Genomic DNA, 23,859 nt, shown 5'->3' on the forward strand with positions numbered 1-23,859 from the left:
TAAAAATGATATGAGGTTTTTTTTTTAAAAAAAAAGGCCCGTTTTTATTCCTGGGTCGGAATATGAAGTGTGAGTCGTGTAAGTTTTTAATTGCTGGTCGCTCCGGTGCCTCGCTCAGGAAAAGCAATGTGCACTTTTTATAGACTTGGGTCTGTACTGGATAAGGTGCCGCGAGACAAAGGGACGCTGCAGAAGTGACTTGAAGTGCTGATAATGTTGTTGGGGTGGTATGTCTTTGTGGTAGACGAGCTATCTGTAAATTGCAGCTTGCAACGTCATTGGAGACTGTTGGCAAAACAAAGTTAATTTTGACTCACCTTCTGCTTCCTACGAGACTGATGGGCTGCAGTTTGACATGTTGTTGGGACAAGATATTGTTTTCTTGGAAAGCCAACTGTTGAGTCCAGACCTTTTTGACACTGCACACAGTGTTGTTGTGAAATAATTTGCGGATTCCCCTCTCCGTCCCCCCGTTGCCCCCACACTCCAATCATCCTCCCCCATCACCCACATGTCTACAAGTATTATCAGGGCTTGATGCTTGAAGAAATAATAAACCGTCGTGCAAAAGAAAATTGTATGTGTAAACATGACTTGAGGATCATTGAATATATTTTACAGGGGTCCTGTAGCTCAGTGGTTAGAGCATAAGCGAGAGGACCTGAGTTCGATTCCCGGGCAGGGTGAAACTTTGGGCAAGTTTCCTTACTCCACATGCCTCTGTTTACCCAGTAGTAAGTAGGAACCCGGATGTTAGACGATTGGCGGATCGTTTTCTCGGGGGTAATAATCCCTTCAGAAAAAATAATAATAATAATTTGGTCACTCAATCCACGACCATTTGTGGGACACTGTTGTGCGCAATTGGCAGCCAATGTTCTGTATTCTGTGCTCCTCCTTCCACACGCTGCAGATCACCCAGAACTCTGCAGCCCGTGTCCTCTCCCGCACCATGCTCCGTGACCCTATCACCCCCATCCACGCCCGACTCCACTGGCTCCCCATCACGCAGAGGATACAGTTCAAGATCCTGATCCTCATCTTCAAAGCCCTCCACGGTCTTGCTCTCCCCTACCTCTCCGACTTCCTAACTCCCTACCAACCTGTTCGCTCCCTCCGCTCAGCGGGCTCTGGCCTGCTTCACCTCCCCTGCCTTGCTCGCCCCATTATTGGCGGGCGGGCCTTCTGCCACTGTGCACCCACCCTCTGGAACTCCATCCCTCAGTCCCTCCGTCTCGCCCCCTCCCTCGCCACCTTCAAGACCCACCTCAAGACCCTCCTCTTTGACTGTGCTTTCGATCTCCCTGCTTCCCCCTGCCCTCCCCTTCCCCCACCCCGACCCTCAGCTCGAGTCCGAAACTCTGCCTGCCCAGCGCCTTGGGACGTCCTCCCGACGTGAAAGGCGCTATACAAATGTAATTTTGTTGTTGTGTTGTGTTTCGCCCACAAAATATACAGTCAATTCACTTTACAGTATATTCTGTGAAACACTTTGCGACGTCTAGAAGACGTGATAAGGCACTATATCAAATGCAAGGATTATTACTATTATATCACTTTGTCTTTTAATACATTAAGTTGTTTAGGATTAAGATGGGGGAGGGAAGGGGTGTTGGGGAAAGTCAGCGATTCAATGAAAAAAATACATTTAAGGAAGAAGAAATTAAATACTCGATTCATTTCAATCGAGATGGATACCAGTTGAGTCCTATTCTCTCTTTCTCCCCATAAAAAAGTCTTGTATGTAAATGCTGTGTATCAGCTTCACCACAGAGTTCTGTGTATCTTCAATCTGCTCAAAGTGGATGCAATCTGCTGATATCAATTAAGAAGAGGCTCCCAGGTCTGTATCAGCTTCTCACCATAGGTGTCGGATTGTTGGGTGTGTTTTTTTACACACTGGTCACAGGCATGTTTATCCCCTCTTGATTAATTGCTCTCTCCCTGAAGTGTTGCTACGTTCAGACAAAAAATGAACCTGCGAAGGTTGCAAAACAACTTTTCTTGCAACGAGAACAGATAAGGACCTGTGGTAGGAAGCTTCAGAATCAGGCCAAGAGAATGGAGGAGGAACAAAGCGGTGCAGGGTTGAGCATATCAATCTATATCAAGAACAACTTGCATTTATATAGTGCCCTTTGCGCAGGATAGCGTCTCGTAGCGCAATAGGATGTTTCTGCACAGGTGGAGGCCATTTGGCTGATTGTGTGCCTGTGCTGGCTCTCTGTAAGATTGGTCGTTTCGTCCCACTGCCCTTCCGGCCTTTTCCTTTTATATTTTTCCTTTTCAAATATTTGTCCAAATGACCAGGTCCCTTTTAAGTGCTGTTACCAAGTCTGCTTCAACCATCGTTTTTGATAGGGCATTCTAATGTCCTGATAAACCTCTGCGTGTTTTTTTTTAAATCCTCCAAAATTCTCCCATTTTTGGGGGGCCAAAATTAGTGAATAACCCACTTAAAGGCTCGCTCCCGTGGAGTTTCTTTAGACTTTTTTTCACAAGATAAAATCACCATTTAAGAAACATGACAGAATAAGGTTTTCAAGCCAATTAATCAGTTGTTAAAACTTGCAGGTGTTTGCCCTCCACTTTAGTGGATTGGACCAAGTGCCTCTTGTCTGTTTACCTTAGCACAAATGTTGACCACAAACTTTTTATAGCATGTGTCAACCACACGGAACGCTTCAGAGCATGTTTGAGCACTCTAGGAAATTTCCTGATGTGGTTAGAAGACTGGGCAGTCTATTTGGCCTTGGGAATTGGCCACAATTTCATATTTTAAGACACACTGAAATTGGAAAGTCTTTAAATCTTTCCCAATGGTACTCAGTGCCTGTCTCGGAGGTGGTAGCTTGGTAATGTTGCTAAATACGTAACAAAGACAACAATAATATAATAATCATTGAATTACTCAATTCAGCACCTTGGGATGTCTTCCAGATGTGAAAGGCATTTACAAATGTAATTTGTTGTTGTTTGTGGGACATTGCTACGCACATATTGGCGGCCACAAAATGTCGAGTCAATTCGCTTTGCCAGTATATTCTGTGAAGTGCTTTGGGACATCTCAACGACGCGATAAGACACTATATCAAATGCGAGGAGTACTATAAGTTCATAAATCCCCTCCCCTCCCACCATTTTGCTTTTAGTGGCAGCTGTCCACATTCCTCGTGCAGGAACTGATTCAGGGATAAGGAAATTCCAGTCACTGTTCAGTTGAATTATTTTGATGGCATTGGCTTCTAATGGGATTTCTTCCATTGCAATCACGCATCGTGAAGTTACCTGGAAACGCAGTGGAATTCCGGGCCTTTGCAACAGGTCAGACCTTTCGTCTGTTTGGCTATGGATTGGCTGTATGGTTGGAATAACCCAAGATGAGGGAAAAATTGTTAATAACTGAGAAGTGTGCGCGTGTGTGTATGCGCGTGTAGGGGGGAAGGGAGGCTAGGGATACAATACAAAATGACATTTGTGCAGCGCCTTTCACGTCGGGAGGATGTCCCAAGGTGCTGGGGATGAGATTGAGTTGGAACAGAAGTCAAACGGAAAGGTCAACATTCTGAGGTGTAACTACTTGTGGGCTGAACCAGTAATACTCCTGCTTATACGCTGCACACTTTTGCTGAGATGGCATTTAGTCCAAGCTGAATGCAATCTCCGAGGGTTTACACTGTGGACTGCCAGCATTTATTTCGTGTGCTGGGTGGTATTAAATCACCCACCTGACGCATGAGTTGTCCTTTCCTACAGAAATTGGCAGGAGATTTGCACCGGCTGTTTACACCAGCTGGATACGAATCTCCCGGCTTTCTCGCCTCGGGCCAAATCCAGGGTCAAGAAGTTTGGGGTTTTATTTGGAAATCCAATTGGAGTAAATGGCTGTGTACCATGGCCAAGGCGATATACAGTGTGATTCGGGTGCAAATAAGAAACCAGTGTGAATTTCCAGCTCAGCTGTAAACCATGCTTCTCATTACAGTGCGACCAGATATATAATCCTGCTGATTTCTATTGTTTAATATGTACAATAGTGCCTTTGAGGCATTATGAGACTGCCACTCACCCCAATCTGCAAGAGCAAAGCTCGAGTGGGTTTCTACAGTCAACAGGCGCCCCCTCTCCCCCCCTTCCCCCATTTGAATTACAGCCTTTTGTCCCCAGATATTTGTTATTTATATAATCTAGACCTTTGGGGATATAAAGCTTTATTCTATTGAGCAATAATGATGGGAATGCGGTCCACAAACTCAGTAAATTGTTTATAAAAATGCCTGAGAAGAGTTGTGCAGAGCCAGTAACATTCCTTAAAAAGGTCTTGGGCACTTTTCTTTGAGACTTTGTGGGAGCCTGTAAAAATGCTAAATTGGACGTCGCTGTGGATTTTGAATAAAATGGGAAAGAGAAGTTGCAGAGGAGTGGAACTGGCTGTTTTACAGTAAGAGCTAGAAAGGTTATGATGTGGACGAACGACTTTTAACGCTTTTGACACTGGCCTGGAGGATAATTCTGATTATTTGACAGTGAGGTTTAATCATTATAAAATCTACACCGACTCTTTATTTTCTGGTGATCAACTAGATTATCACTCAATACATTTACTCTGACTACGTCACAGCAAATCCTTCAGCAGAAAGGCACACAGGGGATGAACGACACACAGTACTTGGTCATAGTAGTTCCCCATAAAATTTGCTGTCTCCCCAAATGGTATTAAAAGTCAAAAAATCCCATAGTATATTTTATATATATATATATATAAAAAAAACTCACAGTTCAGATGATGCTTGTAATCCACAAGACCTGGGTTCCATTCCTGAGCAGGGCGAAACCTTAGGCAAGTTTCCTTACTCCACACGCCTCTGTTTGCCGAGCAGTAAGTAGAAATCTGGTTGTAAGTCGATTGGCGGATCACTTTATGGGGGTAATAATCCCTTCGCAAAAATTTGTTTTAAATGATAATAATTTTGCTCATTCAATCCATGACTGTTTGTGGGACACTGCTGTGTGCAATTGGCTGCTGTGTTTCACCCACAAAATACACAGTTAATTAATTCACTTTACACTATATTCTGTGAGGCGCTTTGAGACGTCTCAACGACGTGAAAAGGCGCTATATCAAATATAACGATTATTATTATTATTTTCTTTAATTTATACTTTCCTCTCTCACAGGTCACCAAGTTTATTCAGTGAGTAGTTGAGCTATGTAGACAGTGAAGGTCCCAGGTTGAACTGCGTGTTGAAATAGTTGGTTGTTTCCCTGGACCAAATTTGGCCTCGACATCGGGATAGAAAGAGGAAATCTCAGCCAAGCTTTCCTCTCCCAAGTGCTAGGCTTTTGGAAGATAAGAACATAAGAAGGAATGCTAGACGAAAAAAGACTCAGGTCCATCTAGATCGCCTTCCACCTTCCTGGCGGTCGCCTGCACATATGTCCCGAAATACCTATGTGCTATATCCCATAATGTTATTTTCTAAAAGAAAAGATGAACAGGCGTGGATGGGTATTGGGGTAACTGCAGTTCAGCTTGGCTCAGGTACTCTTACAGCCCGATGGCACTCATTGTCAAGGGTCCCTCAGTCAGTGAGGTGAGTGCTCACCTGTAGAACCATAACCCTTGCAGAAGGAAAAAGTGAGTCAAAATGTGGTCAGAAGAGGAAAAGAGAAACAAACAGGGCAAGACAGAGAAATTAATACAATGCAACTCTTCTCACATCAGCAATGCAGAGTTACGTTCTGAAGTGTCCACTCATCTCTCCGAGGTCAACAACCAATCTCAATGTTTCTGCAGCATCTACACTAATCTCTTTAATCACAAAGTTGTGCTGAACGGAAATGCATTAACCCTTAGAGCACCATCAGGCTACATTGCAGCCAGGGCTATTTTTACTCTGTGTTTAACTGGGTGATAAACACAAGGGCGATCTGGTTTGTGGTCCTAATTCCTACTCCTCTTGCAAGGTAGCGCTGTAAGCGAAATGGACCATAAGACACAGGCTTTAATTCATGATGGTTCCCGGGGCACAAGGGTTTGTTAAGTAAATAAAATGCAAATAAAGTGAAACCTGTGAAATTGAGTTTGTCAAAAGTTTGTACTAAAAAATATCAAGAGGGCCAGATTGGGACCCAAGCCTAACACTTAAACTCTGTTACCAGCGCCTTGGGATGTCCTCCCAACCTGAAAGGCACTGTACAAATGTAATTTTGTTGTTGCTGTTATTATCGCTTTATGTGAAAGTTCTTTTTGAAACAACAAAACCTCTGAAGATTATTTCAACTTAATGTATAATGCAGCTAGCTTTACCCCATACGTTTTGCATGTTTAACTTGAGATAGAACATAAGAATTTTCTAGGCAAAATAAGACCAGGGACCATCTAGTTCGCCTTCCGCCATCCTGGCAGTCACTTGACATGTCGTGTCCCAAACTATAGTATCCTGAGATACTATTTCCTAGAAAATATAAGTTAACCCCAGCTGACGTACACCCTTCACATGTACGTGAATTATTTAGGGACATTACTGTGTTACTGTGTTCATTAATTTTAGAGAAAAATATTGATGTATATAAACGTTCTGAACAAGCTGGTTGGAAACCTGCCTTGTTGACCTCATTGAAGGCATTTTGGATGCTACGCTGATCCTCCTTGTAATGTACAATGGCAAAATGGCCTGGAAATGGAGGAGAGAAGTCCTGGGGAGCAAGAAAGTGAAAATATTCCAGTTCCTGAGCAAGGGGGCGGTCTACAGTGCCCTAGTTCCAGATGGTATCAGGCATAGGTTGGCAAGAGCCAAGGTTTGGGGACCCCAGAGTGTGTATTGGGGTACTGCTGATGACAGTACAGTCTGGCTGACTCATCGGCAGGACTTGGAAGGGCAGTCCGGTCACTGCGGGAAGGGACTCTTCCCACACAGCTCCCATTAATCCTACAAGCCACTGCCCTAACAGGTAGAGTGGTCCTAGCTGGACAAACAGTGGAAGAGCTTGCCGGACAGCAGTCTCAATAGCAAGCTGTGCAGTTAGACTGCAGAGCTTTCTGGAGTCTAACCAGCTATGCTGGTTTGACTTCACAAGTACCTCAACGCACACTCTGGGGTCCTCAAGCCTCGGCTCTTGCCAAGCTGCACCTAATACTGTCTGGAATTAGGTACGCAAGATGCGTCCCTCCAAGGGAGACCCAGGATCTGACCCCTAATTTCTGGAGTGACAATGATGACGTGACTAATGCAAGATCCAAGTGCCAGAAATATCAACATTTTGTTGCTCAAACAGGTGCCACCCAGTTGGTGGGGCTTTCTTGTGCACATGATAGTCCATAGGACATCCAGCACCTTGGGCGTCCGCCCGATGTGAAAGGCGCTATACAAACGTAATTTTCTAATGTATTGTAGATCTGGTTCATAAGTGGCCAGTAGCATGGAGAACAACACCAACAAATTAGATTTCTATGGTGCCTTTGACGTCAGGAGGACATCCCGAGGTGCTGGACACTCAGGGATCCGCACCCGAGCTGCTGGTGGGGATCAGAAGGAGTGGAGGGCGGGGAGGATAGCGTTAGGAGGATGACCGAAGGCATGGTAGAAGAGGAGGGTCCAGAGGGTGGGGGCCTCATTGAGAAGTCAATGAAGTGCACTGTTGACCTCATTCGTCATCAGAGCCTCACTACGGATTAAGTCTTTACAAATGTAATTTGTTGTGGTTGTTATTGAGATGTGAATTAACAAAAATTCCCGCGTACTGTATTGTATGATCTAATTCCTTCTGATCAAGGGATCTCGACATCTTTTCCACTTGGCAGCATGACCTTCCCCACGGGCTTAAGTGAAAGGTTGGGTTTACAAGCATTTTGCTAAGACATCCAAAAAGTCGCCTGAGAGAGTATGTGTGGGATGATCATGAAGATCATGGAGAAAATATCTCAAATGCGGTTTGGCTCTTCAGTGACTGAGGTAGACTGCGCCTACCCACAGCCAATAAAAGAGGTTTGGCTTCTTACACAGGCTACTATTTTCCTACTATTTCAATCGTAATTCTTGAAATTGGTGACAAACACTTGTTTTTAATAATAATACATTTGGTTAAGCTCCTTTCACATCAGGAGGACGTCTCAAAGTGCTTCACGGGATATGCTATAAAGTGCATTGACTGTTTTGTGGGCAAATGTGGCAGCCAACTTGGATATGTCCTACAAACAGACCCACAATGTCCCTCAAACTGCATGAAGTGAATAGCCAGTTTTATTTGCGAGATTGTTAGCTAGAGTACCGGGAAAAACTCTTCTCTTTTCAGATAGTGCCATGTGATCTTTCAAGTCCACCTGAATAGGCTTTAGTTTTATTGTCTCATCCGAAGGACAGCATCTCCAACGATGCAGCATACCCCCAACACTGTACTTGAGTGTCATCTTAGACTTTATTCATTCCAAGTCCCACAAACTTTTGACTCAAGAGGCGAGAATGCGACCAACTGAGCCAGGCTGACAAACATATAATCATAATAATAATTCTTGTATTTTGATATGGTGCCTCAGCATGTCATTGAGCTGTCTCAAAACGATTCACAGGATTCACAGGACACACTGTAAAGTGTAGCGACTGTGTGTTTTGTGGGCGAAACGTGGCAGCCAATTGTGCACAGCAATCTCCCACAAACAGTCGTGGATTGAGTGACCGCATTATTATTATTATTTTGGTGGGATTATTACCGCCGGAAAGCAATCCACCAAGCGACTAACGAGAGGTTTCATATATGACAGAATATGACAGAAGAACACTCTAAAAGTACGGTTGGCAAGCTGTCCGTTATAGAAGGAACAAGCGGAGAATGTTGATCACGGATTGCAGTAAAAAAAATGCAAGCATTTCCTAAGGCAGGGAGTATGATTGAGATTTGTTTAAGGGCACTGCCACAACAAGCCGAGTTGTCCTTGAATGCAGTTGCCAGGCATGGCACTTCCACTTCCTCCCAGCAACTTGTAGATGATCTGCAAGTTCAATGACTGGTCACCGTGATCCTATTGACAGAAATGTCACAGACATTGACTCTCATAGCTGCAAGAAAGCGCACAATGAAAACTAACGAACGTAAAAAAAAACTACCGTCAAGAAGAACACATGGAAAGTAAAACCAGCCCAGACACCCGAGAAAGCGCAAGCCATCCACCGTGCCAGAACCCGCAACTGACTGCTTTTGCGTTGCTCCAATAATTTCCACTAAAATCTTTCCCTGTATTTATCTGTTTCCGCCCACCCTGCAGCCTTCACTTTACATCAAAAATGTTTCCGTTTGTTATAATGTAGGTGCAATATTTTCTTTTTCGTTTCTCTCCCTCGAAGGCAGCGACTGGTCGAGCGATGTGGTTTTATGGGTTTCACGTAACCCTACTCAAATGCCTATAATTCACGTTAGCCTCGACTGATTGTGGACAAGCTATTCCCCTGTAGGAAAGGGGTAAAGTTTCCAAAATACACAGTGACTACACTTTACAGTGTACTCTGTGAAGCGCTTCGAGACTTCTCAACAAACATGATAAGGCGCTATATCAAATTCAAGGATTATCATTATGCCCGATCCTGTCTTTACAACAACAACAACAAAATTGCATTTGTATAGCGGCTTTCACATCGGGAGGACGTCCCAAGGTGTTGGACAGTCAGTGTTTCAGACCCGAACTGGGGGTCAGGATTGGGGAGGTTAGAGGACAGGGGGGAGAAGCAGAGTGATCGATAGCCACGGTCGAAGAGGAGCGTCTTGAGATGGGTCTTGAAGGAGGCAAGGGAAGGGGTGAGGCGGAGGGATGGAGTTCCAGAGCGTAGGGGAGAGTGGCAGAAGGCCCGCCTGCCAATGTCAGGCAGGTGAGGCGGGGGACGTGAAGCAGGCTGGAGCCCGCTGAGTTAAGACAGCGGGCAAGATGATAGGGGGTTAGGGAGTCACAGAGGTAAGAGGGAGCAAGGCCATGGAGGGCTTTAAAGGTGAGGACCAGGGTCTTGAACTGTATCTTCTGTGTGATGGGAAGCTAGTGGAATCGGCCGAGGATGGGGTTGAGAGGGTGACAGAGCCTGCTGCGGGAGAGGACTATTTCTGGATGATCTGGAGCCATCATCATTTCTGGATGATCTGGAGCCTATCGAGGGAAGTAATTGGGGAAGCCAACAAGAAGGGAGTTTACATAGTCAAGCCTGGATGTTATGAATACGTGTATGAGGGTTTCGGTGGCCTGCGGTGTGAGACGGTGTCAGAGCCGGGCGATGTTGCAGAGGTAGGGGAAGGCAGAGCGGGTCATGGCACAGATGTAGGCTAGAAAGGATAGTTGAGGGTCAAACAAGAAGCCAAGGTTCCAGACTTGCTTAGTAAGTTGGAGTGTGTATCCACGGATGGTGATGCTGTCAGCGCCTGATGTCCACTTTATTAAAGAGTTGCTAAATAGTGCTCAACTCCCTGCCTGAGACGTACCGTCCTTCAAATGAGATGCTAAACTGCGGACCTGTTTGCCAGTTCATGTGGCTGTTAATGATCTTGTGACACCATTTAGAAAAAAGAAGGGCCTTAATCCTAGTGAACTGCCAACAGTCCTCCAGATAAATTATCTCTCTCTCCCTTCCTGTTTTTGAGACCTTACTGTGTGCAAAGTGGCTGCAGTGGTTGCATATAGTCACTACATTTAAACGCAGTTACCCTTGAAATACTTTGAGATGTTAACAGGACTCTTATCAAATGTATGAGTTATTCTCTTTTTATACATATTATATCAGTAAGAAACCAATTTTGACTGATATCATGTCTCGATAAATTTCCACTTAAACTATACAATTTTAATATTTTATTTTATGTGCAATTTTATAGTTTAGCGGAGGTTGGTATGTTTGAAATGTTCAGTTCGTTAAAGTGTCTCAAAATAATATAGCTGCTTGCAATAGCTGTTCACAACTCGTGGTCAAGGACAAAGTAAGTGTGAGCACTTTTTCTCTCCTGAAGTTTATTGTATGTTGCTACGGTCTAAGCAGAGGGGTGTGTGTGTGTGTTGCGTGTGTGTGTGTGTGTGTGCCACGAAGAGATTTGCTTCTTGTAAGGTTCTGACTGTGTGAACTCAAGGAGTGAAACATCAACGCTATTCTCGGAAGCCAACTAAGAAACTCTAACCTTTGAAACGTGTGTGGACACCACCTGCCCACACTATGACCGTGGGGTCACAACCCACACAATATGTTACCCATGACACAATTGAAGTATGAAAACCCTTGCGGGGTGGGAACTTGCTCGAACAGGTGATTGTTTTTTTCGGAAATAAAACAGCTAGTAATTTGGCTCCCAGCAGCTAAGGCGTTTTTTTTTTCTTTCTCAGATAAAATTCACAGATTTGAAAGTAAGCTGCTATCAATATGACTAATGACCAAACTAGAAAATGATTTATCAGAGTGACAGAAATTAGCCATTTATCTCTCAGAGGTGTTTTGTTTAAACGTTACTGGGATGTGATTCCATGCCATGGAATTAGCGTATTTAGATGGAAGGTAAGATATGGTCAGTAACAAAATTACTTGTTTCATTTAATATAACAAAACAAGAAATATCCACGTGTTGCTTGCGTGACATCTGGTGTGAGTAAACTATCCAGGTCTTTCCAAGAAGTGATATAACATTTCACAAGCTTTGTAACTTTTTTAAAATACATACGTAACAGCTAAATTTTTCCTCCCCCATCAGTCGTCTTTGTGTGTTTCCCCCCCCCCCCTCCTCACCCTCCACTGTAAAGTGTCCCGATCGACTTTCACTCACTACAGGAAAAATAATGTAAGCAAATCTTTCCGATACACAATGCACATTCAGCGATAACGAAAACACGTGCGCGTGAAGGCCTCTGTTGTGTTCTGTGACTCCTTTCGGCTGGAGTTAAAACTGTTTGGCGCAAAGATTAGCATGGTTTAAAAAAAGAGACAAGCCCTCACCACCAATAGGTACAGACACACTTTCTTGTTCATTATCACCGTTAGATCCTGTCCCGTCATTCCTGTTCTGGAAAGACAAACCAATTGCTCTTACAACATTTAATTTTTTAATATTAAAATAAATGCTGTCTGATCCGCTAAAACTGTGGAGCAAAATGCTTTTCGAATGGTGTTGAACCTTACAATGACAGCTGGAGAAGCAGCAGTGGAACCTTTACACCAAGCCATGCAAGGGGACACGATTAATATTCGTTATATTTGTTCCGCGTGTGTGTAACAGGGATTTTTACAGCGCTGTGATGGACAATCACAGCATTGATATTGATTCCAACGAGATGTAATGTGTGATAATTACAGTGGATTCCACTGCACGTATTATCTCTTTGTCACTTTTTATAAAGTCTCCGTTCCTGGCAGTTGAGATCCCCCACGTTATTTTTTTCCCCCCCTCCATCGGATGATCTTTGTCGTTCACATGTCATCTCCTTCTCAAACCAAAAAAAAAGTTCCTTGCCAGACTTGATATATTCAGGCGCTGGTGGGTGAGGATGGTACGTAAATGTCAAAATTTGTTTTTAAACATAGCAGCAATCCCTTAGGCATCAGGCAAAAGGGGACAAGTCCATTATTGCAATTCAAGGGCTCTTACTACGGTCTTAAAAATTTGATTGATTCGTTCGTTCTTTCAGAATTATTTCCTTCGACGTTTTTGTTCCATTTTAAGTGCATTATTTTACTCCGGATTCACTGCTGGGTGATTCAGAATGGGGGATGCTGTCGCTATTTTTTTTGGAAAAAAAATGTCCAGCAAGCGTCCAGCTGACCACTTCTCTGTAACCATGATACCTATGATAACAATGATACTTTGAGATGCCTCGACGATGTGATAAGGCGCTATATCAAATATAAGCATTATTATTATTATTATTACCCAGCAAGTGGGTTTGGTGGAGTGATTTATGTAATCTGTGTGCACGGGGGGTGGGGGAGCAGGGATTATGGCACATTCCTCCCGTTCACTGCTGTTTATTTAATTATTTGATAAACTTTGTAAACTCACCGATTGCTGACAAAATGTGAGCGGTGATGTTTCAGACAGTGCCTGTCCTGGCTGGTGTCATACTCTTTACCTGCTCAGCCACCCCACGCTCTTAGCCCACCAAAAGAGCACTCTTACATCCCCCATAGGAACACTCCTTGCCCTCCTCCCAAAGCAACACTCTTCCTCTGGAGACGGTGAGAGAGATAGGAATTGAACCAGGCAAGGGCAGGCCCGCAAAGATTGAGTAAAGCGGAGAGGCGGTGTATGAGGACGACAGTGTCGAAGGCAGCAGAGAGGTCGAGGAGGACAAGGAGGCAGAGGGAGCCCTGATCACAGATGTTCAGAATGTCATTAGTGACTTTGACCAGGGCTGTTTCTGTGCTGTCGGCAGTGTGGAAACCGGATTGGAGGGGTTCAAAGAGGGAATGGCGAGAGAGAAGGGAGTGGAGCTGGGATGCAACTACTCGTTCCAGGACCTTGGAGAGGAATGGGAGGTTAGAGATGGGACGGTAGCTGGAGAGGAGGGTTGGATCCAGGGAAGGTTTTTTCAGGATGGAGTTGATGACGGCTGTTTTTAGGGGGGCGGGAACTGAACCAGTGGACAGGGAGAGGTTGATGACATCGGACAGGAGGAGGGGGGGGCAGAAAGTGGAGCTGGGAGACGAGGAGAGAGGTGGGGATGGGATCGAGGGAGCAGGTGGTGGGTTTGAGTTTAGTGCAGTTGATGCAGTTTACAGGGATTTTCAAAAGGCATTTGATAAAGTGCCACATAAGAGACTTGTAAGCAAAATAAAAGCCCACGGTATTAAAGGGACAGTGGCAGCATGGATACAGAACTGACTAGGAGGCAGAAAGCAGAGAGTGGTGGTGAACGGTTGTTTTTCTGATGGGAGGCAAGTGTGCAGTGGTGTCCCCCAGGGGACGGTATTGGGACCACTGCTATTTTTGATCTATGTAAATGACCTGGACTTAGGTATAGGGAGTACAGTTTCCAAATTTACAGATGATACTAAGCTAGGAAAAGCAGCAACAACAACAACAACAACAAGATTGCATTTATAGAGCGCCTTTCACGTCGGGAGGACGCCCCAAGGCGCTGGACAGTTGGGTCGGGACCCGAGCAGGGGGGAAATGGTCAGGGTGAGGGGAGGGAAGGGAGGGAGCGAGGAGGGGGTAGAGAGTCGAGAGGGGAGCTGAAGGCATGGTTGAAGAGAAAGGTCTTGAGACCGGCCTTGAAGGGAGGAGGCGGCGAAGGCACTGGGGGATACAGTTCCAGAGCCTAGCGGCTGAGAGGCTGAAGGCCCGGCCACCGATGGTAGGGCGGTTGGGGCGGGGGATGTGGAGCAGACCGGAGCCAGAGGAATGGAGGGTACGGGCAGGTAGGTAGGGGGATAGTAGGTCGGAGAGTTGAGGGTAGAGGAGGAAAGGTAGAGTTGGGTGTCATCCGCATACATGTGGAAGTTAACCCCATGTCTGCGGATGATGTCACCACAGGGGGAGCATATAGAGGGTGAAGAGGAGGGGACCGAGGACAGAGCCCTGAGGGAAACCGCACGAGACAGTGCGGGGGCCGGAGGAAAAGCCGTTTGCAGGGACAAAATGAAGAGGGTGGGAGAGGTATGACCTAAACCACTCAAGGACAGGGCCTTGAAGGTTGAGGTGGGAGGACAAGCGGTGGAGGAGGATAGAGTGGTCGACCGTATTGAATGCGGCCGATAGGTCGAGGAGGACGAGGAGGCAGAGGGAGCCCTGGTCACAGATGGTCAAGATGTCATTGATGACCTTGACCAGGGCGGTCAAGCAAACAGTAGCAGACTGCATATGGACATAGACAGACTGATAAAATGGGCAGACACATGGCAGATGAAGTTTAATATGGAGAAATGCGAGGTGATGCATTTTGTGAGGAAGAATGAGGAGAGGCAATATAAGCTGATGGTACAATCTTAAAGGGGCTGAAGGAACAGAGAGACCTGGGGTTTCATAAAAGTAAATCTTTGAAAGTGGCAGGACAGGTAGATAAAACTGTTAAAAAAGCATACGGGATACTAGGCTTTATAAATAGGGGCAAAGAATGCAAAAGTCAGAAAGTTATGATGAATCTTTATAAAACACTGGTTAGATCTCAGCGAGAGACTGTGTTCAGTTCTGGGCCCCACATTTTAGGAAGGATGTCAAGGCATTGGAGAGGGTGCAAAGGAAATTTACCAGGAAGGTAGCAGTAATGAAGGACTTCAGTTATCAGTAGAGGCGAGAGAAGCCAGGATTATTCTCCTTGGAGCAGAGAAGGTTAAGAGGAGACTTAATTTTTTTCAAAATTATGAGGGGATTCGATAGGGTGAAAAAGGAGAAACTATTTCCACTGGCGGGTGGGTCGGTAACCTGAGGACAGATTTAAAATAGTTGTTAAAAGAAACAGAGGGGGAGGTGAGGAGAAATTATTTCACACAGCAAGTTGTTCGGATCTGGAATGCATTGCCTGAAAGGGTGGTGGAAGCCGATTCAATTCAAGTTTTAAGAGAGAATTATTATTTAGATAATTATTTGGGGAGGACAAGTTTGCAGGGCTATGAGGAGAGAACGGGGGAGTGGGATTGATTTGGATAGCTCTTTTCAAAGAACTGGCGCAGACACAATCGGTCGAATGTCCTCCTTCTGTGCTGTGTAATTCTATGGTTCTGTGATTCTATGGTTAACAACAACAACAAGATTAATTTGTATAGCGCCTTTCACGTCGGGAGGACATTCCAAGTTTTTAACTTGCAGGCTGGCTCCCCGAAAGAGCTCAGGTAAAGTGGGGGGTGGGGGGGGGGGGGGGCAGTTCATGGGAGGGCCTCAATTCATGGGGGCGGGTTACCAAAAAAAATTCACACATTTAAAAATAAACTTAAATTTCTGAACCAGATGATGGTAAACTTCAGGAGTCATTCACAGGGGAATTTGGGAAATTTCTTACTTTCACATATACCTAGTGGGCCCTTGGCCTCTTGATCTGTCGTTAAATTCTCTGCCCCTGAACAACATCTCCTGACATTCTGTTACTCCCGCCCCGAAGTTCAAATGCAGAGTTTGGTCAAGTTGAAAAATATAAAGGCCATAGACTACATTCAATAAGGCTGAGAAATGACAGGTGCACAGAACAACAGGAAATAGCAAGCACGTACACTTAGAAAGGAGTTCCGTTTCGCCAAGGTGGGAGAAAGAAAAAAGTATTTGCATGTGTGTACTCACTGAGCATTTACTAATTACTTCCAGTCAACATGAAACTATTCTCGACAGAATGAGATAAATATTAGTCTTATCAGCCAACTTTCTTTAACTTGAAGTTTGGAACACCCAGAGTCTGTTCTTACAGCTTAAGCTGAGTGTGACACAGAGCTGCAGTGTAGATTGTACTACTTTCTACCTTGCGGTACAAATGGCAGTGTTACTGGGGTAGTTTTGTGCAATAGATAACAGATAAGTTTCTTCCTCCCATATCAAAGCATATCCTACGTTGATTATGCAATCTGCTGCAGTGCTCTATGTATATTAAAGAAAGCCACTTGCTTAAAACGCAGTGACTTTGTAAGTTTGGAGTCTGGAGGCGTGCATAGGAAAAATGATGGGCTATTGGGATCCTTTGCAATAGACTTTATTGTGTCAGGAGTCCATTGTCTCTATCACCCAAACAATTAGAATCCCGAAGCCTTTAATTGTGTACCTGGATTATCAGAACTTCAAGATGTAATGGAAGATTTTCAAAGAATGATTAACCAGTATGTACCATCACAGCTCTTCATATTTCCCCTAACTGCAATAAACCGATCCCCTCACCACCCAGCTCATCACAATGTTTTGCACCGTGCATTTCTTTTAACAGTTTAGTAAATCTTCTGAAATTGAAATGTTAATATTTAAATGGCAATTCTTCACAGATTATTGACTTAGCAGGAATTACTATATCTGTAAGACTGCAGACTAAAGTAGATAATAAAAAGATAATTAGGAGTCTTTGTAAAAGCAGAATAATCATGATTGTGTCCTTGTTTTAATTGCTGTGACAATGACTGAAGTATTCTATTGTCTGTTGTTTTAATTTTATTACCTCTTAATCTATTTCAGTTGCTGTGCATCTTGTTTACTCACATCAAATCTCTCTGCACTAGAAAGAGCAGTGGCAGTGTTAATGAACATCTTATAAACATTTCCATATGTCCACCAGCCCCCCCCCCCCCCCCCCCCACCCACCTAAGCCATTCATGTCTTGACCGCTAACTTGTTTTCAGGGTAATCTCTTAAGGTTTTATTTTCATATCTGAAGATCTCAACCACCTTGCATGACTTCTAAAAGGATGTTCTTCATGTTTCAAATGAATAGTTCCCTTTGCACATCATACTGTTCAACAGTCACATCTTTTATCTCTACAAGAAAATTAAGTTTCGTGATTATGTTAGCAATTAAGGAGCAAGCAATTATATACCCAGTGACTGTCTTGAAATCTTCTCATGAAATGCAAAATGGAGGTGTGGTGTTGTGTAATCTTATCCTTTTTTTTTGTTCTTTCCAATTTTTTCACAACATACCTTTTTTGTGTTTTGCACAGTCAAGTTTGACATCTCTTCTGTTAGTGTTTGGCAATTAATAAGCTTGTTGGGAAAGACTGATGTTATATGAAAGACTGAACCTGTATTCGGTCCGAAACACTGACCGTCCAGCGAATTGGGACGTCCTTCCGACGTGAAAGCCGCTACACAAATTTTATTTTGTTGTTGTATTGGTCCTGCCCCAGTGCAGTATAGAGATTATAGAGACTAACCCTTGCCTCTGTTGGGTAATTTTTGACTTGGCGTTTTGCAGTGTCCAGGAGCTTGCTATTTAAGGCACTTTTGTTGACATTGAGATTCAGAAAGTAAAACCCAGAACAATACCTTCAGATATGCTAAGGCAGGAAGGAGAACACAAGGACACAGGTTCAGGGTTGTGAGGAGATATGGTAGACTGGAACAGGCTGCCAGGAAGGATGGTTCAGGTCAGGACGCTGGATTCATTTAAGAAAGGGCTTTTTTGCTGTAAGAAGGGAAGCACGGTGTGTATTCTGGAAGGTTGAGATCAAATAGGTCGAATGGTCTTCAACCAAACCAATCTTATGATAAGGTGCATGTGGTGAAGCTGCATTATTAGAAAAAGCTCAATAATACAATACCAATAATGGGGGTGGGGGGGAGCACAAAGCTATACCATTAGCAACTGCTAGTAGAAGCACTTTGAGACATCTCGAAGACATGATAAGGCCCGATATCAAATGCAAGGATTATTATTATATTATTGGAGCAGTGATGATGAAATCCCACTCGGGTTGCTACAGATGATAATACAATGCAATGGAAGCACATCAACGGTGCATCAAAGCGTCAACTTTTAATTCAAGTAAATCGTGTCTTGTAATTGCTGTCCCACTTTTCTCATGAACCAGAATTCACCAAAGGAATACATTAGATTGATTTGTAGCTACGATCCCTATTGGGTGGGCAGGAGTCAAGTACAGCATTTGTTTCACAATCGGAGGACAAGAGTCTCTGGATAGGCACTCTCTCTCTCGCAATACTGGGACCTTTCTTTAATATGTAAATCTTCAGCTGTGCAAAATCATGTGCTTTTTGTTTTATGAAATTTCAGCCTGGGGCAGTGGTAATGATGCTTCTTCAGAGAATTGCAACCGAGAAGCAAGTGGTTTTGAGCGGAGTAGTATCACATGAACCCACGTCTTATCAACATGAAGAGCTGCACTGTAATTGATTTCTCATGATACACATTATTTTATTAAACCCGGATGACACGGGGAAAAAAAACAAACACTAAAGCGAAGTTCTGAACACTAATCCGTTTCGCAGCGGGGCCGAGATATGTGTGCATTTCAGCAATGCAAGGCCAGCCCAGTGGCACTGACATACTGCCTTTCTGAAGCTCCTGGGTAATACTAACAAGCAACCGGCCCAAACCATCCACATCCTTTACTAATCTAATTGGAATTCTTTCCCCCAATCCCCCTGCCTTGCCCTCTCCTTCCCTTCTTTTAGAAGAACCTTCCTATTCGACCGTGCTTACACTCGGCCTCAGGCTCCTCCACTCCTCTTAACACCAATCTAGAACGCACAGTAAATGACAAATTTCAAGTGCTCTGAGATGCTGCCCAGTGTAAAGGGCGCTATATAAATACAAGTTGTTGTTATTATCTGTTAAGATTTTAAAAGACCAAAACCAAAGCTTTCTCACCCCCTTCCCTCTTACCTTTGCCTGCGGGCTTAACAAGAGTGTTACCTGGTTACATGCAAGCAGTGGTGGTAACGCACAGATAACATATCCAAATCTGAAATGCTCCTAATATTGTTAAGACCATAAAACCATCTCAAAGGTGGCTTTTCAGAAGGTTTCACTAATGAATAGAGGTTATATTTTGGTTTTGAAGGCTGGATTTCAAAGGTAACTGATTTTATCATACATACAATTTTTTATTTTTTTATCTCCTTCGTAGAGAAACCTCGTCAAACAGACTGAACATAAAAACCTCTAGCATTGCGCTAGTCACCTGTTAATCTTGTTCAACCAAAGCAATTCATGAAGTGTTGAAATTCAAATGAGATTTTTTATGAAGAATCAAGTACTGGATAAATAAACAATTGTGCAAATGTGATAGGGATGTTTTTTATTTGGTCCATAGCTAGGCTGACACGAAGAGAGATGGGCTCCCCTTAAAATCTGTCATTTACTGTGCACTTTAGATTGCTGTTGGAGGAGTAACAATGAAGTTAAAGGATGATGATTATTAAAGAGATGGTATCTTTTTCTAATTTTACCCATCAATTTCAGATTGATGGTGAGCCTTGTTTTTTTTAATAACAGGCCTTCACAAAGTGTTTCCTGTTGATTCTTTTTGAAATGCAATTGCAGGGCAGCAAAATAAATGTTTGCAGTCCTATAAAAATGATGGTGAGCAATGTTCATAATTTCACAACCTTTAGCTAAATTATGAAATTCATCCGTTGTCCTATGAGTCAACTTGGGTACTATATGGTATCTTAAATAATGTAGCATGATTAATTTAAGTAGTACATCGAGGGAATTCAAATGACTAAAGTAGATTTTAGGTGCATTCGCTTATCGTCAAACACACCTGCAAGTTCATTATTGTTTTTTATGAGGTGAGATAGGACAGTAATCTAATAACGCATTACTCTGGAACTATTGCATTTAAGGAAATGGACCATAGCATGATTGTGCCTTTTAGAGTATCAATCACTTTTTTACAGCAAAGTAACAATCCAAGTATATTTGTCAAAATGGTATCCTTTAACGTAAAACCTTGTGAAGGAGGGAAGTCATCAGTTTAAAGGCCAGTTGGCTCAAACGTTCAGTTCACAAGGAGAGCTTTATTACAAACATCATATTGTCTTAATGTTTTGGCCAGGGTTGCCAATAGTGACGCCAATAGTTATCAGCTTCAAGGGGGCACCTGTTTTACCAGTTGTTTTTTTTCTTAGTCCCAACTGTACCGATTTGTAAAGGGATTTGAATTTGGATTAAGCAGACACCTGTCCTCAACAGCCAGCTTTTAGCCAGTCCCGGGCTGCGATTACAAAATGCAGGTTTTAGTATGATTTCCAGCTGTAAATTGTGACTGAAGACCATTAAATCGTCTTGAATTGTCTGGCACCACTCCAGTGCATCAGTCGGTCACATGTGCTCGGAATCTCTGTGAGCACTCAGCGATGCAAGTCAAAATGTTTCCTCACCTATGTCATTTTGTGGTCATTATTTTTTTCCTATATCCTGCATTTAGAAGAATGAGAAAATGCTGTGGCTCGCGCTCCACACTATCCTGATTGACAGTGTTGGACAAAGGCTTAGAGGAGGACAGGCCTGTTGTGTACAGCCGTACCTTCGAACAATAATAATCCTTGCATTTGACATAGCGCCTTATCAAGTTGTCGAGACGTCTCAAAGCGCTTCACTGCAAAGTAAATTCACTATATTTTGGGGGCAAAACGTGACAAACAGCAGTGTCCCACAAACAGTCGTTGATTGAGTGACCAAATTATTTATTATTAGTTATTTATTTATTTGATTTTGGAGGGATTATTACCCTTGGAAAGCGATCTGTCAATCGACTAACAACTGGGTTCCTACTTACTGCTAGGTAAACAGAGGTGCGCGGAGTAAGGAGACTTGCCTAAGGTTTCGCCCTGCCCGGGACCAAACCTAGCTTCTCTCACTTGCGAGCCGAGTGCTCTAAACAATATGCGACGGGATTCCTACAGTAACTGTAGTGACTGGTATTTTGTCGGTGAATGCAGTAGGTAATTTGTGCACAGCGGTGTCCCTCCCACAAACCGCCATGAAGTAAATGACCATTTTTTATCTAGTGGTTGGAGGGGTTTTAGTGGCCAGGACACTGGGAGAAACTCACTTCTGTTTTTGAGTTGTGCCATGGGATTTTAATACCCATCTGAACAGGCAAACAAACGGGAACTTTGATTTAACATCTCTATTTTTTCTATGTGCACTGCATTCTTCTGACAACATCAACTTGTACCACATTCTAACACACTCCCTAAACAGCAAACCAGTGCAAGAATGCTTTCCAATGTTTTGGTGCATTAACACCTAACCTTCTTATGTGTCATACTGTTTTGGATTTTTTTAAATGTAAGTTTGCTTTCATTTTGTTCCACGAAAAAAAATGCTATTTTGATTTTTTGCCCTGACTTGCCGCTAACAATAACAGTTTTATTTCACTCCTAGGTACTTGTGGCATGAGTGGATGAGTGCAACTATGAGTGTCTTGATGATTGAAGCCTTCTACGGAGGTTCCCACAAACAGCTGCTTGACCTACTTCAAGAGGAGATCGAGGGATGTGCTGTCTTCACCTTGGCAGCGAAGAAATGGCATTGGAGAGCACGCACTGCTGCACTTTACTTCATGGAGACGGTACCTCCCAGTGACAATTATAGGTAAGAGAGCGCAGGGAAGGGCGAAGTAGAGCTTGGGAGACGAGTCATAGCTCCCTCTCCCCCTCCCCATAACTTAATTGCTTTGTAAGTGGTTGTTATTTAGGTGGGGAAATCCCTATACAATGTTAAGGCTTTTATTGACTCAATTTTGCGTGTCAATATTATGCCAAATGTGGTGTCACACTGTTGCATTCTCCAACACCCTCCCAGTTCGAATCTTTCCATTGTGGAATGAGTATTAAAACGCGATGAAAGCTGTTGCTTTGCAACGTGCCGTTTGATTTAGAAACTGGAGAGAGCGTCATCGACCAGTTACGAGGAATTGTGATTACATTGAACATCCTGTCAGGCTGACTGAGCCTATTTCTGTGGCTTTTTATCAATTTGTTTTAATATAGTGAGTGCCAATGACATCATAGGGGAACTGGCTTGGAGGTTTATTGAGACTGACCTTGTCAGAGGCCTGAATTAATATATGCAGTGGAAATGACAAGATCACCGAAGACCCCTGGGTTAATGACTAAATCTCCACTGATGTTAATTTAGCCTCCACACGCTGTAGGGCTAAGTAATTCCTACAAGTTAGTTCCCCTGATGATGTAATGTGTAATCAGCGTTCCCTGTTTGGGTCGTTTTTGTGAAGAAAGAAGGCTTTACAGAAACGAGGAGGGTGGGTGGGGACAAGACCACAATTCTTTCCAATGCTTTCTGTGTTTCGCCAACAAAATATATGGGCACTTCACTTTATAGTATATTCTGTGGAGCACTTTGAGACGTCTTGAAGACGTGATGAGGTGCTATGTCAAGTGCAAGGATTATTGTTATTATTATTATTATTATATTCTGGCAATCGATTATGGACTTGCATAGAGTTACACAGAGTGATGGGGCACGGAAACAGACCATTCAGCCCAACCAGTCTGTGCCAGTGGTTATATTCTACAGAGCCTACCCACCTCCATCCCTCCTATTCCCTTCCCTTATATCCGTCGATTCCCTAATTATCAATTGTGACATATTCATTGGAGGTGTAATCCCTGTGGTTGTCATCACACATCAATAGCATGACAAGCACTGGCCGCCCAGTGTTTAACAGGAGAGAGAGAGAGAGAGACCCACTGAAAGACAGGCAAGTCTGATCCCTGACCTCCGCATTGTATATTTTGTTCCGAAAACGAAATGCAACTTCAAGGCTGTAATCACTTGTAGGTGCCATTGTTCTCCACATTTAGCTAATTCATTTATAAATCCAATATTGATGGTGACATTTGCTCTTTAAATTTCATTTTAGACTACTCTTTTCCAGGCACTTCTTATTAACCTACACCTGGAGCTAATTTAAGTTTACGTTATCCAGATGTGGCTCTCTGAGGAGTTAGAGGGCTTTTTTTTAGTTTATTTTATTGCAGTGCCTGAGTCCCATTTCATTTGTTAAGTTTGTTCTGGGAGTTCTATGAACATAGAAATTGTTCTGGGCTTCAGGAAGATTATTTAATTTTATTTAGTACCAGCCGGGATTACAGTAGGATCGGAAAACAGAAAACATTTTTTGCAGATGTTGCAACAGAAACGTCTCTTTGTTTAAAATAGATTTTAAAAGCTATGAAGGAAATTAGAGGAGGTGATGTGTTTGCATCATGTGAGTTTATTTTCTGTCCGTCACCCTTCCTGCCGACATCAAACATCAGAAAGGGAATTCGAACATCGCTTGCGTTCACTCTTTCTGCCCTACCTTGGATCACACAGATTGCCCTAAGGCAGAGGCAATCTGTTCCCAAGTCTTGGAAATGTTGTTTTAACTGATCATTGAGACACACACACACATGCAAGAGTGCCATGAGTTACCTTGCCATTCCATTTCCCCTCCCTCCCA

The 23,859-nt window shown here is 43.5% G+C and overlaps 1 protein-coding gene across 1 annotated transcript in view; it reads left to right on the forward strand.

The window, feature by feature from the left end:
* gtdc1 (glycosyltransferase-like domain containing 1) overlaps nucleotides 1-23,859 on the forward strand; it is a 161,697-nt gene that overhangs the window by 17,351 nt on the left and 120,487 nt on the right. The window contains exon 2 of the mRNA XM_042336284.1: nucleotides 21,777-21,986. Within this exon, the coding sequence (XP_042192218.1) occupies nucleotides 21,796-21,986 (191 nt within the window). The 5' untranslated portion in view covers nucleotides 21,777-21,795. The remainder of the gene's footprint in view (nucleotides 1-21,776; nucleotides 21,987-23,859) is intronic.

This window comes from Callorhinchus milii, unplaced genomic scaffold (genome assembly GCF_018977255.1).
Source record: "Callorhinchus milii isolate IMCB2004 unplaced genomic scaffold, IMCB_Cmil_1.0 Scaffold6, whole genome shotgun sequence".
NCBI classification, from domain to species: Eukaryota; Metazoa; Chordata; class Chondrichthyes; order Chimaeriformes; family Callorhinchidae; genus Callorhinchus; species Callorhinchus milii.